Source organism: Atta cephalotes (assembly GCF_000143395.1).
Source record: "Atta cephalotes unplaced genomic scaffold scaffold00079, whole genome shotgun sequence".
Classification (NCBI taxonomy): Eukaryota; Metazoa; Arthropoda; class Insecta; order Hymenoptera; family Formicidae; genus Atta; species Atta cephalotes.
The window spans coordinates 739,990-756,853 of record NW_012130143.1 but is presented as its reverse complement, the minus strand read 5'-3'; the positions used below and the strand labels follow the sequence as shown (position 1 = coordinate 756,853).

The following is a 16,864-nucleotide window of genomic DNA, read 5'->3' as shown; positions in this document are numbered from 1 at the left end:
ACTACTATATATATATATATATATATATATATATATATATATATATATATATATACATATGAGCCTCTTATTTGCTAGCGATGCTATTGATTATTTGTTGTACATTGACGAATTAATTTGCAATCATAACAAATCGATCGGTTTTTTAACAAATATCATTTTTGCTTTCCCTTGATTTGTTCTTAAATAAAATCATTTCTCTCAATGTGGATATATACTTAGCGTCTTTATTTGTCTTGAAAAATAAAATACTCTCGCTACAGAATATACGGACCGTTACTTCAATTTTATTTAAAGGGAATAGGAAATAAGCATAGAACTAAATTACTATAGCAGATATAAAGTGATTAGTCATAATTTATGAAATATCTGTAATAATGACATATTAATGCTACCAACAATATTGTTATATATTTTTAAGCTTATTCGACCAGCATAAAAATCATGGTCTATATATATATATATATGGTTTTGCATCGTGTGTCGTACTCTTATCAGATCGTAGTGCTGCATTTGCTATAAATAATCGTACGATGTTATAACACCGTAGCGCAGCAGTACCATAAATAACGGTTTGCGTTTATCGTTGCAACATCTCACAACGTGACGCATTTTGTAGACGAAGAAGAAGTTTAAAGCTGATATCGTAACGATATCCCGACAAAAATGATACGTGAGGTAAGCGAGCAGTAAGGCAAACGGATTGTTCCAGTTCATTTACTGCAATTTACAAGACAGTGCTTCGAAGAAATAAATCTCAGTATCACGAATATTTCATTTTGCCGTGCTTGACAAATATTGCCGTCATCGGAACGTCGCGTGGTGCTTTTAAACGATGATATAACGTTGCGCCACGAGTCGTGGCCCAGCTCAGCACCTGTGGCAGGCGCGAGAATCAATATTGTCACAATCGAACCAACAGAGAACCTGCTCGACGTGTCGCAGTCGATCGAAAGGAATAATTGGCGCGAATATTACGAGCGGCCATTAAGGCGACCTCGGTAATAGGCTGCGCCTTTTTACGTGCGAATAATAAGGCATAATTCCCGCGAATGGTCGCCTATTACTCGGCAGAAAATGAATTAGACGGCATATGTACCAATTCATTATCCAGCAAATTCCCAGCGTCCTATCACATCGCATTATTTTTTTTCTAGAAATTTTTTTTAAATTACATACGTATATGTAAAATTAAGTATTTGCGCGATAAAGCTCACGTATCGTAATATTAATCTACTTATTTATGTGTCTCTTTGAACACGCGATGTGTCTACTGTGCGTGATGAAATTAATTGCATATTTATCTAGACAATATGAATGAAAGTCAAGCGAAATTATTTACGTCTTTCTCGTAAACTAGGTCGTCATTACATATATGGCAGCACGTAGATGACATAGATGTATCAAAGTATATATGTAACAAATTGTATTGTAATATCCTAACTCATTGTTATCGATTTCTATTCTTTGAATTTCTTATATTATTCAACAATCAATAAAATCGCTAAAAATTTAATCGTTTTAATCGCAGAAGCAGCAAGCGATTTGTAAGCTTGCGAAAAATTATATAAAATTATGAATACATATTTTACAAAGTATTTAATGTATTTAATAACGTGTAATGAAGAAATTATGTACATGTAATTAAAATACGTGTCGAAAACAGATAATTTCACGAAAATGAAGATAAAATATTACCAATGGAAAATAATTTAAAAATAGATAAAAAATGCGCTATTAAAGAGCCCATCGCGTTTTCCAGAACGCAGCGGCTCGATTCATTCTATACTAATTGCAGTTTTCATCGTAATAGCTTCCTAATGTTGCTTTAATCACTAACAAATTACGCGACATCGAAAAACAAACGATCGGACTATTCAAGTCGGAATGCATTTTCTGGCAACAGAATCCAGTGGCTAGCATGGATAGGCCGGGCGTTTCGCTGCCGTAAATTACATTCGGAAGCGGTTCCGGACCTATTTTGATTTGCATATGGGGACCGCAATGTGCCATGCATCGAATGGCCTGCAAGCATTGCACTATTTACCGCAGTGCAATTTGCCGACGTTGCGGTAACTAATCGGCAAGGTATCAATACGTTCGCTTATCATTGCTTTAATATGCACGAGATCCTTATTTCAACGCGGGAAAAGATCGAATCAATCCCTATTCTAAAATGTGGGAAAACATGCACGATCGAAACATGTCAATTTAACGGACAGCATGACATGTTGTGGTATCATAGTCATACATATGCGTGTCGGTCATCGCTGAAACGCCGCTGACGTATAAATCCTACACGCTTATCTTTCCATTTTCCGCGCAAGCACAGAAGCAAATTAAATAGACGCGTTATTGTTTGGCTCGATGTTATCTCCGCGATAAAATTCGCGACTTTTAAACGTTTCACCTCGATTTCTTTATTTTATTTTATTTTTTATGTCACAGGATGAAAAATTTCAGAAATGTAAAGCCCTGTGCGTTCACTTGTCATTTGTTGAAATTTAACATCACGATTATTGCATTGCCCTAGAAAAGGATGTGACGTTTGATAGAAACACTGGAAAAAGTGTCTGATTGCATTAATTGAAATTCTGGTTGAAAATGGACAAATCAAAATTTTCTGATTCATCTGTTAATGTGATATTTGAAAGACAGTTTATATAACAGGCAATATACAGGTACTAGATAAATTATTGTCAATTTTTTAAGACTAGACTGCAGAATACTGAAAATTGTTCATTCGTTTTACTTAATGCAACTTATATACAGTTACCTTATCAAATTTGACGAATATTGAAGTAATAAATATTTATCAAAAAATGATGGCGCGAATTGCAGAAAACTGTATGATAGCATGAAAAACAAAAAAAAGTGTAACATGTAAGAAAAATTATAAATATGTTCGATAAACTTAAACCGAAGCAGCTCCGTTCTGCAACGTTGGATATCAGACATACTCTCCCGAGAGATATCTCCGTCCTAAACCTTCCAGCATCCACATCGAGCGGTGTCCCCAATCTGGATGGGTAAGCGCTTTCGGTTAAACAACTTTCCAAATTAGTCGACCAACGGGCAAGTTGGTTGCAAGGAAGAACCAAGCTAATGAGACACGACTCTAGCATCGCATGACCAATCCTGTAATTATGGACTGTAATTGGTTCAGTTCAACACTCGTTATGCTTCATGCATACTTATGAGATCATCTTGAATATAGCGGCGAGACTGTTTCACGTTTCATGTCTGTGTTTGTTTTCCTTTGCCTAAGCACACATCTCACGGAGAATGTCGATAACGAAACTTTATTCCCAAAGGAATTACATATCGGCAATGTATACTTCGATATCCGTCCGTCCACTAGAACTTTTCAGTTTTCGATGGCAGTTACATATTTTAATGATTGAATGTAATCTCCATTTTACGAAAGTTTACACATGGAATTAATCGATATATTGTATATTCGGTCCTATGACTCAACTGTGAATCCAGTCGGGAATCGAATATTTTTCCTATTTTTGTAGTGCAATGATGTTATCCATTTTCGTCGCTAAATCGTTATATATATAAATCCGTTGATAAAATTGTTTCTATACGCGGTATTTGATGCTTATATTACAGTATTTCAGTCATACAATTAGGTATAATTTTGCCTTGTATTTTATTTATACTATACGAATACACACACGCACACGCACGCACGCACACACACACACACACGCACACACACACACACACACACACACACACATATATCATGTTACGTACAACAGTATTTTCATTTTTGACATTAGTATATAAAAAATATCAAACGCCAAATTTACACACATACAGCCATCAATATTACTTTTAAAGTCAACACGAAGAGAGCACGTGCGTGTATTAGACGCATATTGACTGAATTTATTTTCACGATGACAGGTATCGAACAAGGATATTTCTAAGCATCAAATAATGCGGCCTTCTCATTTGATCACAATGACTTTTACTTATGTCCTAGCTCTTTTTTCCTAGCTTTTTTTTTTTTTGAAGACAATTAGAGGAATGGCAGAAGACATTGAGTAATCTTGCGATACCATGCAGATAATAAAAGTAGTGCAAAGTACTATAAAAGCTCCATCACTGTCCGTGGTAACGATGTTCAAGCCTTATACTTTGTCGGGCGAATTATGATTTATGGATAGTACTACGGGGGTGACCGTGTGGTACCTTGCAGCGTGTCAAACAAATCCCCTTCGGGATTCTCCATTTATTATTCCACGTTATACACGCGCGACTACCGACTTCGCCCTCGTTGTACACGTGTACTCGCATTACGTACATACACAAAAAATCACGAGGATACGTCACGTCACATAAATATATACCACATCCTTATATATCTTTTTTTATAGTCATGTTCAAACTGCATGTTAAAGTTTCATGAAACAATAAGCAGTTCATGGTATACCGAAGAATAAACAAAAGCAAGGATTTTAAGACGTTAGACACATTTTGCTAAAAATTTTGTTATAAAATAGATCAAATCAACTTTGTTTTAAATCTATATATTTTATGTAAAACTGTAAATGTAGACTATGTAAAATATAAATATAGAATATGTCAGGGAATGGAAAGTTATTTTGTTTTTTAAATAGAAAGTTACCGATTTTTAAAAGTAACTCATTACAATTATCGTTACTTAAGAAAATAATTTTTCGTTATTTTTTTCGTTATTTTTTTTTTAATTTGACCGCCAATCACAGCGGACAAGCCTAGGGGCTTCTCTAGACTCAAGCGTTATGCACTGTAAAATTACAACTATTATAGTAGTAGGATAATTTTGAGACCCACTTAATAGTTGTAAACGTCCATATGTTAATAAATTTGCAATATGCAAATAAAAATAATTTCTTAATTTGTAACTAAGCAGATTCTGGAAGTACAATTACAATGTGTAATTACAGATAATATGATAATATGACACGAACGATAATATGACAATACATTTCGCACTATATGTTATTATACATTTAACAGCAATACGCGAAAAAGTTTTGTTATATTACTAAAATTTGGATAATTATAGAAAATATTCAAAATATCCTATTTACTTATAATTTTCAATATAAAATAAGATATATTTACACAATAAAAACGAATTTACATAATTTTTGTAAAATTGTAAATAAATTTATTGCGAAAAATATTATTTCGGCCGGGAAATTGAATTTGGATCTCTTGTATTCTGTACGAGCGTCTTAAGATTACCGTCTTTTAAACTATCGAGGCTATTTTTTGCAATAAATTTATTCACAGTTTTTCAGCAAATTAACATCTTTCTAATATGATGCCTGATCGAGCATCGAATTATTAAAAATTGCTTATCAATGATCATCAATTTAATTCGTAATATTATTATAGTAGTTTAATTGCATTTTTTTATAAGTATATAATATAATATAATTATAATCCGAAAAACCAATTCGCGCGCAGTTCGAATGACTACACATATGATATATATATGTATATATATATATATATGTATATATATATATATGTGTGTGTGTGTGTGTGTGTGTGTGTGTGTGTGTGTGTGTGTGTGTGTGTGTGTGTGTGTACATATACATATATACACACATACCCAAAATAAAAAACAATATAATCAACTATATAATAAAAAAATGTGTCTGTGTAAATGTAAATTACTCCAACAAGTCCTATAAATATTCGTTAGAAATTATAACTGAAATAATGTACATAACATAATTATGATTAAAATGATGATTCAATGATAATTCTAAAAATAATTCATTCATTCTTAGACTTCGTGTCAATTAACCAAAGACCAGTTTGATCCTTGTATATTTATTTCTTATATTTATTTCTCTACCATTTAATCAACTAAAGAGGTAAAAAAAATCAATATGTATTTTTTACATAAAATCAGTATATAAATTTTTAAATAATCAATTGATGTATCACTGATTATTCATTTTTCATAACAAAAAGTAATAATTACAGTTGTACATGTACACAGACCTTTTATTTCACGTATGAATAATTATTTGGCGTACTCTAAACATTTCTTAATTTTCGCGCTATATGCATATTTCATCATCTTTTATTCTTACAAGTTTATAAATTCTATCAAATAGGATTAATACGTTTTCTTCTTTTGGATTCACGATCATTCTCCGTCGTCTGATTTCTTTTCTGTGGTGCTTTCGAGTTCGTAGACTGGTCATGTAAATTCCCATTTTGAATGAATTCTGTCGTGTCTTCATTTTCTGGTAAACTGACATTGCTAAAATTAAATGATTCTATATCTTGAGACATAATTTTCGCGCGTAATTCACGCGCTTCTTTCTTCAGTAATTGTTTCTCCCTTTGTTTATTCTTATTCTTTCTTCTCTTTTTCTGTTCGTTATTATTATGTACAGCCTCTTTTTGTTCTTCTTCTTCTTCTTCTTCTTTTTCTTCTTCCAAATCACTTGTTTTTCCGTTTTGAAATCCGATAATGCTTTGTTTGCCATTACTTTGTGAAACAGTATCATTCGAATTATTTAACTTAGTATTATTCTTCTTTGATGGCCTAATGATAAATTATATCAAATAAATAATATAAATTATATCAAATAAATAATATAAAAAATAATCATATAAAAATCATAAGTTAAAAAAAATAATGTATATATATATATATATTATATATGTATATATTGTACATGCGTACATGCATACATGCGTGCATACGTGCGCGCGTGCGTGTGTAATACAATTTTTGAGAATTAAATAAAATTAATTATTCCACCTACAAATTGAGAAGTACTCCAATGTCTGCTGCCAGCTTGTTGTAGGCAATTTTTGTATCTCCAGAAAGACTGTATTGGCTTCTGTAATTTATTAATGCCATTTTAACAGTTTGCCAATCCCATGCTTTTGTCAAACATCGTGCGTGAACAAGGCGCAATAGCATCAAAAGATGTCCAATAAATTTCTGTAAAACATTTTTCTGCGCACTAACACTATTACATAAAGTAGATTGTCCATCACTCACATGTAGATTACATGTCTCTTTAAATGTATTTATAGTATTTTTGTAAAGCGTCGTTTCTAATTTCATTCTTATATCGACATACTTGCTATTCATGTTCAATAATCGGTTATTATTATAGAAAATTAGTAATAATTCAAGCGCTTGATTTCTACGAAAATATCGAATACTGCTATCAAAAGCAAAATCCACCTAAACAATCAAATGATGTTCTATAAAGTAAGATATATTTTAAATGAGATATTAGAAAATATTAATAGTTATTTTAAATACATACCAACAGAAGCGCCAGCTGCCAATTATCTTCCCAACACAATTGTAATACACCCTTAAACAACATATGCGAAAGCACACAATCTCTCTGCTTAAAGAATGCAGTTAAATTTTTACCATAAATTTTTACAATACTTTCAGTAGACAAGTTAGCTTGTTGTGCACATCTTACAAGGAAGGTGCAGCATTCCGCTAATTTATCATTGAGTTCTTGACAGACTGAAGCAGAACGCTCTCCTTTTTCAATCAAAGCCTTAAAAAGATATATTATATATCATTTAAACGGCAAATATGATACAAACTTAATCGTTACAAATAATTACCTTTAACACTGTCGTTAACAAAGTCTCATCAACATTCGTTGTATCTTTAAACTTTTTTACCATTGATAACTTTTTTAAGCAAGCCCGAATTCTATATGCAAGTGGTTCTTGATGCGGATCTTTTATACAAAATTCTAGCAGAGCGAAAAGTGGCACGATCATATCTAAAGTAACCGCCATAGACGGGCTAGTTTCTAGATAAATCTGTAACAGATCTATAACGCGAGCTCTGAAATGCATCAATGTCTGACTCGTTTTTCCTTGCTTTTTAGAGCGAGCCTGCTGATTCTCTCGAAAAGCTTTAAAAGCTGCTGCTAACGATTTATCCAATCGTTTGCCCTCTTCTTCGTCTATTTCATCTACGTCAATATCTTCGTCATCGGTTTTCATTGCAGCATCTCCCAAAGCTTGATGTAACGCTATCCTCAATTTATCGGTCATGGTTTCATCCTCATCATCGTCCTCATTCTCACTTGAATCAGATTCAGATTCACTTTTCGATAAAACTTCATCATTTGAAACATTTTCCTCCTCTTCATCTTCCTCATTATCTGATTCGCTTTCTATACCAGAGGAATCGTCATCGTCATTTTGCTTTGTAGTGAGCGTCTTTCGAGTATTTTTAATATCTAATACCTGAAATAAAGTATAACATGTGTATACTTACAATTTTTTCAAACATTCCATACTTTTCAATTATATACAGAAACAGATTAATCTTATAAAAATTGTATAAACAAAAGCTTACGGCCAATATCTGATGGACTGCAGATGGAGTTAGATATGGACAGATATGTGGAAACACACAGCCAACTAATGAACGGAATAAATGGTCGTTCTTGGATAAAAGAGATAACAAAAGATCCACTACTACTTCAACCCATTCCGGTTCTTCTTCAGTAACTGTGTTATTGAGCTTTTTATATTTTTTGGATTTTTTACTTAATCTCTCATAACAACATTGAAGTTCATTAATCGACATAATCGCCATTTCAGAATCTGTGAACAATTGTAGACCCATGTGCAAATTCATCGTATGAAATATCGGTAAGGCTTCCGAATGTTTTGTATTTTTCTCTAGTTTTTCAATCAAGTCTATCACTCTTTTCCAAGCATCGGCTGCTGCGTCGTTTAATGGCGATCGTAATCTGATTATATTGGATTGCAATTTTGAATCTAAATTATGAACAAGTGCACTTAACAGATTTCGTGCATTATCCAATTTTGGTAATTTATAATCCAGAGCACGATAAAAGGAATCTTTAAATTGTTCTGAAAATAATAATTAAATTTATTTCAGCTCATAACAATTTAAAAGATACATGTATTGGGTTGTCCGGAAAGTTCGTGTCGACTAACCTATATTTAATATAATTTAATAAATGTACACTAAAATTTAAATTTTCTGCGTTTCAATTTTCCTTCAACATCGGCACGAACTTTCCGGATAACCCAGTATAAATGTAGCTTATACTTACGTGCTAATTCTATTCCAACATCTGACACCTCACACAATCCATAATTAAACAGGAATATCAGTTGCTCAAGTCTCCAGTCCTGATCCAAGAATGTCTCTGGACGACCCATTAATCTAATGGAAAGAAATATATTTAGTGCAATAAGAAATATTTTAACCTCTATTCATTATATTAAATCAATTATATTCACTTTGTTAGTAGCTGTGCTGTGTAACTTCGCTCAGCATTTGTCCAAAATTCCGTCTTTGTACCCTCTCTTTCTTTAGTCATCTTATTTTCTGTAATTTCTCTATATAATTGGCTCAACTTCTTAATACCGTCTATCCTCAAGTTTCCCATAATTATTTGAATCACCTTAACACCTGTCTTCTTTTCTATCATTAAGTCACCAGGATGCAATATTAACTTCTTCAATATACTCAGTTGTGTTTTTGTCTTGATATCTGTATCATTTGTGGCAGACACTATCAAATGTAAAACTTTCCTGAATGCCTTCAATACTTCATCATTTCTATTCTTCTTACAAATCGAAAATCTTTTTAACATGTGTTGCAGAAGATTTGGAGACAATAACGAAGGAATTACGGTTTTATCCGTAATATTAAGAAGTATTAGTCGTAACATTTCTACAGCAATGTATTCATCACTCTTTGACGGTTTTATAAATTTCTGATCGATGCCTTTCCAAAAGTCTGCCACAAATTCGGTTGCTACCAGTTTTTCACAAAATAGTTTAAACACTGGATGTTGATAAGAGACAATTCGAAGTAAAGCCTAAAAAATAAAAAAAAATTAAAGTCTAAAATTAAAGTTTTAACACGAATATTTATTGGAATAGAAATACACAGGAAAGATACTCAAGTCTTGATAAATACAAACCGTTAATAGTCGAACAATATCTTCTATAGATTCCTTGGTAATTATCTCAGTCATATCTAAGTGTTGCTTTAAAAATTTATGATTAACTAACGAAGGATGTTTGTCCCTAAGAATCAGCAGCATATAGAATGTATCCAAAGTTTGTTCAGACCATGGCTTGCCAATTTCCTTCTCAACAATTGGCCAAACATTCTTGATAGATTCAATATCAAGCTGAATAATAAACTCGCTGAAAAACATAGTGGAAATAAATGATAAATAGCTACGTTTCTTGCCAGCATTTAACAGAATCTCCATAATCTGTTGTTGCATCTCAACACTGTTCCGAGCAAGTAACTTGGACCTAATCAAAGCACCACAGAGCAGTATACGTCCCATATATATGTCGGCATTCTCCTACAAACAGAAATTTCTTTAAATATTATTCCTATAAAACAAAATAAAAACAAGATTTTAAGTCTTACGCTTTTAAGATTACTGCCAGCTGGACGTAATTGAGTATTCATTATGGATAAAAATTTTTCCATTGAAGTATCAGGATGCGTCATCAGAAAAACTGTCAAGGTACTGTAGAAGCCTGTTCTAGTGGATGTTAATGAAGATCCCAATCTGGCAACCATCTTGACCAAGGCAAGATCCAACTCTTTGTCATTTTGATCCTACAAAGATAGATCATATATTACGACGTAACAATTTATCAAGTATTTCATACAAATCAGATCTTTCTTCTTAATGTATATAATTTAATATCCATTTCTATCAATGCGATTCAACTTTAATCTCAGTTTAACTAACTTTTTATCTTTTTCTAAGAATTATAACTTTTTCTATGAATTAAAACTTCAAAGCGTTGCATGGTTCTTCGCTCGGCTGGCGGATTTATAATCAGGTCCGGATTTGAGTCCATCCTCATATATGTAGCTTTGGCATTGTGCTTCTGGAGCTACATTCCACTTAACACTCGCAACGATCGCGAACATCATTTATCATCATTCCTTGTTTAACATTTGACAAATGACAAGAATGAAATGATTCCAGGAACATTGTGAGTATTAAGTGGAAGGCAGCCTGGTTGTTAATGTAATTTACCGTATTATGTTGATGTATATAATTCAGTAGCGCAACTCCACCATTTAATCTCACGGATGGATTGTTATCCTTCAACTGATTAAAATTATCCAATATATTGGAATAAGTTCTACCCATCTTTGGCTGTCCAGACATATCCGAAATCATCTCTGCCATGTGCGTGTCGCGCGGTACGTGCATGGTAGCGGACATCTTGATCTTTCTAATTGTTTTCGACAGGGTTACCGTGGGTTAAAAAAAATCCAGCAAATCCCTGCCTATAAATTCACCAAATGTTGTTTTTGTTCATTTGAGAGAGTTCACAATTCATCTTGCTTCACATGAGAGTGGACATCTCGGTCTTTTTTGTGTACCAAACCTCATAAGATAATGTTCATGCTTTGTCCTTTTCCATACTGTATGAATTAGACAAAAACGAATAATAATCTCTTCTTTCTGCTTGTATCATTGATTTGACGAATGTAATAACATATGATCAAAATTGATCAAAATTGATGCTTGATATTTATCAATTAATTTCTATAGGTGCATTTTCACGAGCTCAAACTGACCGTTTCAGCGACAAAATAGATGACGTGCGACTTTTGTTGCAAAACTATTAAGGGCTCCGCACAATAAAAGGAACAATAAAGGGAACACGGAGAGAATAAAAATTTCAACCTATCAGAAATCATGTATTGTGGAATACACAGTTCCTGATAGATTGAAATTCTTATTCTCTGTTCTCTGTTTCTTGTTCCTTTTATTGTGTAGAGTCCCTAAGAATTTCAACCTATCAGAAATTGTATTCCTGTGTATTCCACAATACATGATTTCTGATAAGTTGAAATTCTTATTCTTTGTTCTCTGTTCTCTGTTCCTTTTATTGTGCGGAGCCCATTAGAGCGACAATTTTATATATGAAAAAGAGCAAGAAGCGTTAAATTTAACATTTGAGCGACAGATTCGACATGTTATTCATATTTTTCATGTATCATTTGCAATATTAATACACTGAATTAAACAGTTATTAAATTATTCTTATTGCATCGAATCCTCTATCTGGATTAGCAATAAAAAAAAGAATAAATTAGATTATGTATATATATCGCAGTCAACAGTCAACACGGTCGCTGCAGTAGCTACGTTCAGCAGAACGTTTATTTTGCAATTGTTGGAAGTTTTCTCGTGCTGATTGGGTTATGCATTTAGATCAAGAGGAATGGTCCAATCTCAGCAGAGAATCATAAAATGGTTGCAAAAACGGTTGTTATGTTCTGCTGAACGCCATTATTGCCCGGTTTATGCTTCGGTTTTAATCCTAAAATCCTAAAATTCAGCCAATGAAATACAGATTTCAGTTAGGACCAAGCTGGCAGCCCTATTGGCTGAATTTTAGAATTTTAGAGTTAAGATCGAAGCATAAACCAAGCATTTGTCAGCACTATCAATAGCGTTTGAGCGTTTGATGCTGTAGTTGAAATTGTTCAAACTATAATATTTCAACTACTCGATAACGAGCGATTTGTCGCTCCAATCGTTTATATTTTAGCGGCACTAAATGTACTTTTATTATCACGTGACTTATTTTGACGTCGAATACGAGCGTAAAAAGGTACTTTAAAGGAATCAACCAATCGAAATTCTTCTTTTTCATGGAATGGAAGAAAAGGAAAGATTCTGATTCGCTTATGTATTAAGATATCTTTTTATACTGCTCATAATATTCGCATAATAAGATCACTTGAAAATCACTTGATCAAAATTGACGCTTGATATTCGTAAATTTCTATCGCATGACTTATTTTGATACTAAAAATGAGTGTCGAGCATCTTAAAAAGGCATCTTTATGCAAGAATCTTTGCTATGGCCTTAACACCTATTAAATTCCGATTAATTCAATCAGTTGTTAATTTAATTGGCAGATGTTGAAAGCAAAATTTCCAAGTTTTATATTATTTCTCAAATTATTTTTCTAATTATTTCTTATATGTTATTCACTGAAAAATGAATAAATTCTTTCCAAAAACGACCGAACGGTCATTGACCAATCATGTTATCTAGTCTCGTGGAAGCCGTGCCATGTCGAACGCGCGATTGGTCGATTTGATGTGTGCGAATGAACTCTCGAGTTTGGTCGTGAAGTACTCTCCGTATCGCGTGTCATTACACACCCGAGTCATCCTTTTATTCGAATAAATTCACCCGGCGAGCGAAGTGACGCGCGTACGTCCAAGATATCACATTGATAAATTGTCGAGTGTTAAGGCGCGATGGTGCCGCGCGCACGGTGACTGAATCGACTCACGCGGTCCCGGTCAGTTCCGTGCATTCAATATGGCAGGTCGAGGTGGTTACGACGATTCAAGGCAAGTATCGGCCGTGTTTGCGGTCGTGTCACGCCACCGGGAGGGTCACGGGTGACCGTGACCTCGGGACGCACGTACCGCGGATCGAACCATCCGGGACGCGTGCGTCCCTCGCGCGTATATCCCCCGGTTTTAAGGTTAAGTGAGTTACGGGAGTGCAAGCGCAACACCTTGCGAGGCGCCGCGACACGCGGCTTTATTTTGGCCGGTCGGGTCCACTCGTACCCGCGGATCTCGGAACTTCGACGACGCGGCGCGACGCGACGAAGCGGAGCCATCCTCGGGGAACGATGCACGTGCGGTGCACGCCGTGAGAGGAAGCGAGAGAAGGAGAGATGGTGATAGACAAAGAGGGAAGGAGGATCGCGACAGCAAAGCGCGATCGTGCGATGTGCAGCGGCGTCGCGTTTCTTGGTGAAGTGCCCGAGTGTCGATATAAACTCCGTTTTCCGTCGCCGTCGCGTTTCGATTTATTATGCCTTATCAATCTGCCTCTTTGATATACAATGTTCTCCTCACTTCACACATACATAATATGCGTGAGCGCGCGCGCGCACGCTCGCGTGTCTAGATGGATATTGGCGAGCTTTCTTACTTGGAAAATGCATTCGGCTGAAATATGTAAATAATTAAAAGAAACAGAACAAATTTTTTGATGTATTTTATATAATAGTTTTGTCTTATTGTTGCACTGGATTATATTAGAACTTAACTTTTCGCTTTTGTCAAATGTCAAACATACCTGTGTACCTACTTCACTTTAAGTATAAGTCCATTCAGTTATAAAACATATGTATTAGCATTTGAATATATCTGCGATTTTAGAGAGCAGTCGAATGCAGTTGATACAGATTTATTTTAATGTACGTTTATAATAATATTTGACTTTATTGGGAGAGAAAAGTCTTTTCTTCAGAGAATTTATATAACTAACATAGTTAATAACATATGAATGAAAAAGAAATATTTATACAACTACCTTGCAATTGGACGTAATGATTTATAAACGTATGTACACTTAGTATTTCAAAATAACAAACAATAGTAATAAAATGTGTTCAATAGAGAAAGCAATTTTTTAATTGTAAAATTCTTTAATACTATTAGTTTAAATATGTTTAAATCTAGTAAGAAATAAATGGTAATACTAATCATATTAAAGAATTTTACAAATCTGCTTTCTCTAGCTCCAATAATTTAATGTATTTTATATTTGTGAATAAGTAGCTGTCAAGATATTTTTTTTTATTCAGAGATTATCCAACTCATCGAAGTAGAAAACCTTTACCAACTGAACCACCATATACTGCGTATGTGGGAAATTTGCCGAATGGAATTGTACAAGGTGACGTTGACAAAATCTTTGAGAAGCTTAATGTCAAAGTCATCAGATTGGTTAAAGACAGGGATACCGACAAGTATGTATTAATTGGATTGGAGAGGCAAACCTATATATTGATTGAAATTAAAAAAATTTTTTTGTATTTGTACATACAGATTTAAGGGCTTCTGCTATGTCGAGTTTGAGGACTTGGCTGATCTGGAGGCAGCATTGGAAATGGACGGAGCGGTAGAAGTAGACAAGTGTTTGATCAAGATCGATGTAGCAGAAGGAAAAAGAAATGACCGTGGCGGTGGCTTTGATAGGAGAGGTCGTGGGGGCAGCAGCAGTGGAAGTGGATTCAAAGGACGAGATTCCGGCCGTAGTGGATACGGCGACGATTTTGATAGTAAATCCTCATATTCAAGTAAACACTATATGCTTTTATATTTGATAATAATAGAAATGCAATGTAAATTTTGTATTTGTATACTAACAACTACTAATGCTTATAATGCTGAACTAATTTTCTCTCTATCATAAATGTTTAATTTGCTGCAAATATTGGCGACGATAAAGTTTCTTAACGTTTATTCATAGGATACAGTGATAGAGGCCCACATGGAGGTAGTAGGCAAGGTAACGATAGATGGGATTCTAGAAGTAATAGAGGCAATTACGGCCAATTCAACGATGACACAGGTGGAAATCGTGATTGGTCGCGAAGTACGTCTAGTAGGTCGTACACTAATAAACCTCCACTTCGAGGAAGTGGTTCAGACCGAAAACCCTTCCCAGATGACCCTTATCACAAAGATGCTCCTCCTCCAGGTATGTATACAACTTGGCACGAGATACTACTGTATCTCGATATAAGTATACATATATAACTCATTTAAGAACATTAAACTAATAAACCATATTATATTAAATACAATAAAAAATAAACTATGTATGTATATATATATATATATAATGTATAAAATATACATATTTTGTTTTCTTTTCTAGGATTTTTATTAAATTATACCTCACTATAATGAAAGAAATTCTAGAAGAGAATTGTATATGTTATTAATTTGTTTTTTATTTAATGTATTGTAGTTTATTGTTCTCAAAATGGGTTTCATACTATACTTGATACTCGACTTTACTTAAATAAAACTAACTTTTAACTCCATAATCAGTCTTTTAAAGCATACATGGAATAAATTCGGAATGAAATTTGTCGATAAGAAGTCTGCCTTTACATGGAACCACATATCATTTTATAAGAATATTTCTATAATTTACATATTTTTTATACGAATTTGTAATAATGAAATCCAAAAACTAAAACTATATTCTATTATATTTCTATTATATTGAAGATGTAAGCTTTATTCAGAATAAAGAACCACGCAAAGTAACTTTGGATCTATGTTTTTTAAATTTATTTCTTGTCACAGAAGAACATTTTTCCACTTAAAAAAAAATTTCTTCTGATATTTGTAGAATGACCGAAAATTTGAGTCTTTCGTTTAATAAAACAACTATTCTATCTCTAAATTATCTAGAATAAATTATCTCGAGAATATGTGTATACATACATTAAGTAACATATTATATATACTTAATAGCACTTTTTTCTACTTTAGACACTACTGGAAGAAAACGTTTGGAGCTCCAGCCGAGAACTGTTAAAGAGCCTGTGAATTCAATTGCGGAATCAAGTAAAACAAGTTCCATTTACGGAGGTGCAAAGCCTCGAGAAGAAAAATTGAAAATGCAGCTGGACAAGTAAAATTAACGATATCAATAGTCTCAGATTTCCCCGAGGAAATTGGAGAAAGAAACATTGTTGACACAAAATTTTAAAATCGATCTAAGATTCCCTCATAGTTTCCTAAAAATCTAGTGGTGATTTTTCGAACATTCACAATCAGGAAATACCCTTTTGTTTTTAATTCTTACAAGGGGTGTCACCCGCAAAGAAAGATATATATATATATATATATATATATATATATATATATATATATATATATACTATACTATACTAACTACACACACACACACACACACACACACACACACACACACACACACACAACAATATATAGTATACGTTAGTTAGTTT

General features: G+C 33.5%; 2 protein-coding genes across 2 annotated transcripts; one reads left to right on the top strand and one right to left on the bottom strand.

Annotated features, from left to right (window-relative positions):
- Positions 1-6,126: 6,126 nt before the first annotated feature.
- LOC105624472 lies at positions 6,127-11,267 on the bottom strand. Its single transcript, XM_012205832.1, has 10 exons — positions 11,076-11,267; positions 10,451-10,645; positions 9,987-10,382; positions 9,298-9,881; positions 9,108-9,220; positions 8,378-8,901; positions 7,630-8,265; positions 7,311-7,559; positions 6,795-7,225; positions 6,127-6,571 (listed from the first exon to the last, which is right to left on the bottom strand). The coding sequence occupies exons 1-10, from the start codon at positions 11,265-11,267 to the stop codon at positions 6,127-6,129; spliced, it is 3,765 nt and encodes a 1,254-aa protein (XP_012061222.1).
- Positions 11,268-13,392: 2,125 nt separating this feature from the next.
- On the top strand, positions 13,393-16,528 carry LOC105624471 (eukaryotic translation initiation factor 4H-like). Its single transcript, XM_012205831.1, has 5 exons — positions 13,393-13,424; positions 14,678-14,842; positions 14,922-15,172; positions 15,346-15,576; positions 16,383-16,528. Exons 1-5 carry the CDS (start codon positions 13,393-13,395, stop codon positions 16,526-16,528), a joined length of 825 nt encoding a protein of 274 aa, XP_012061221.1.
- The last annotated feature ends 336 nt before the right edge of the window (positions 16,529-16,864 follow it).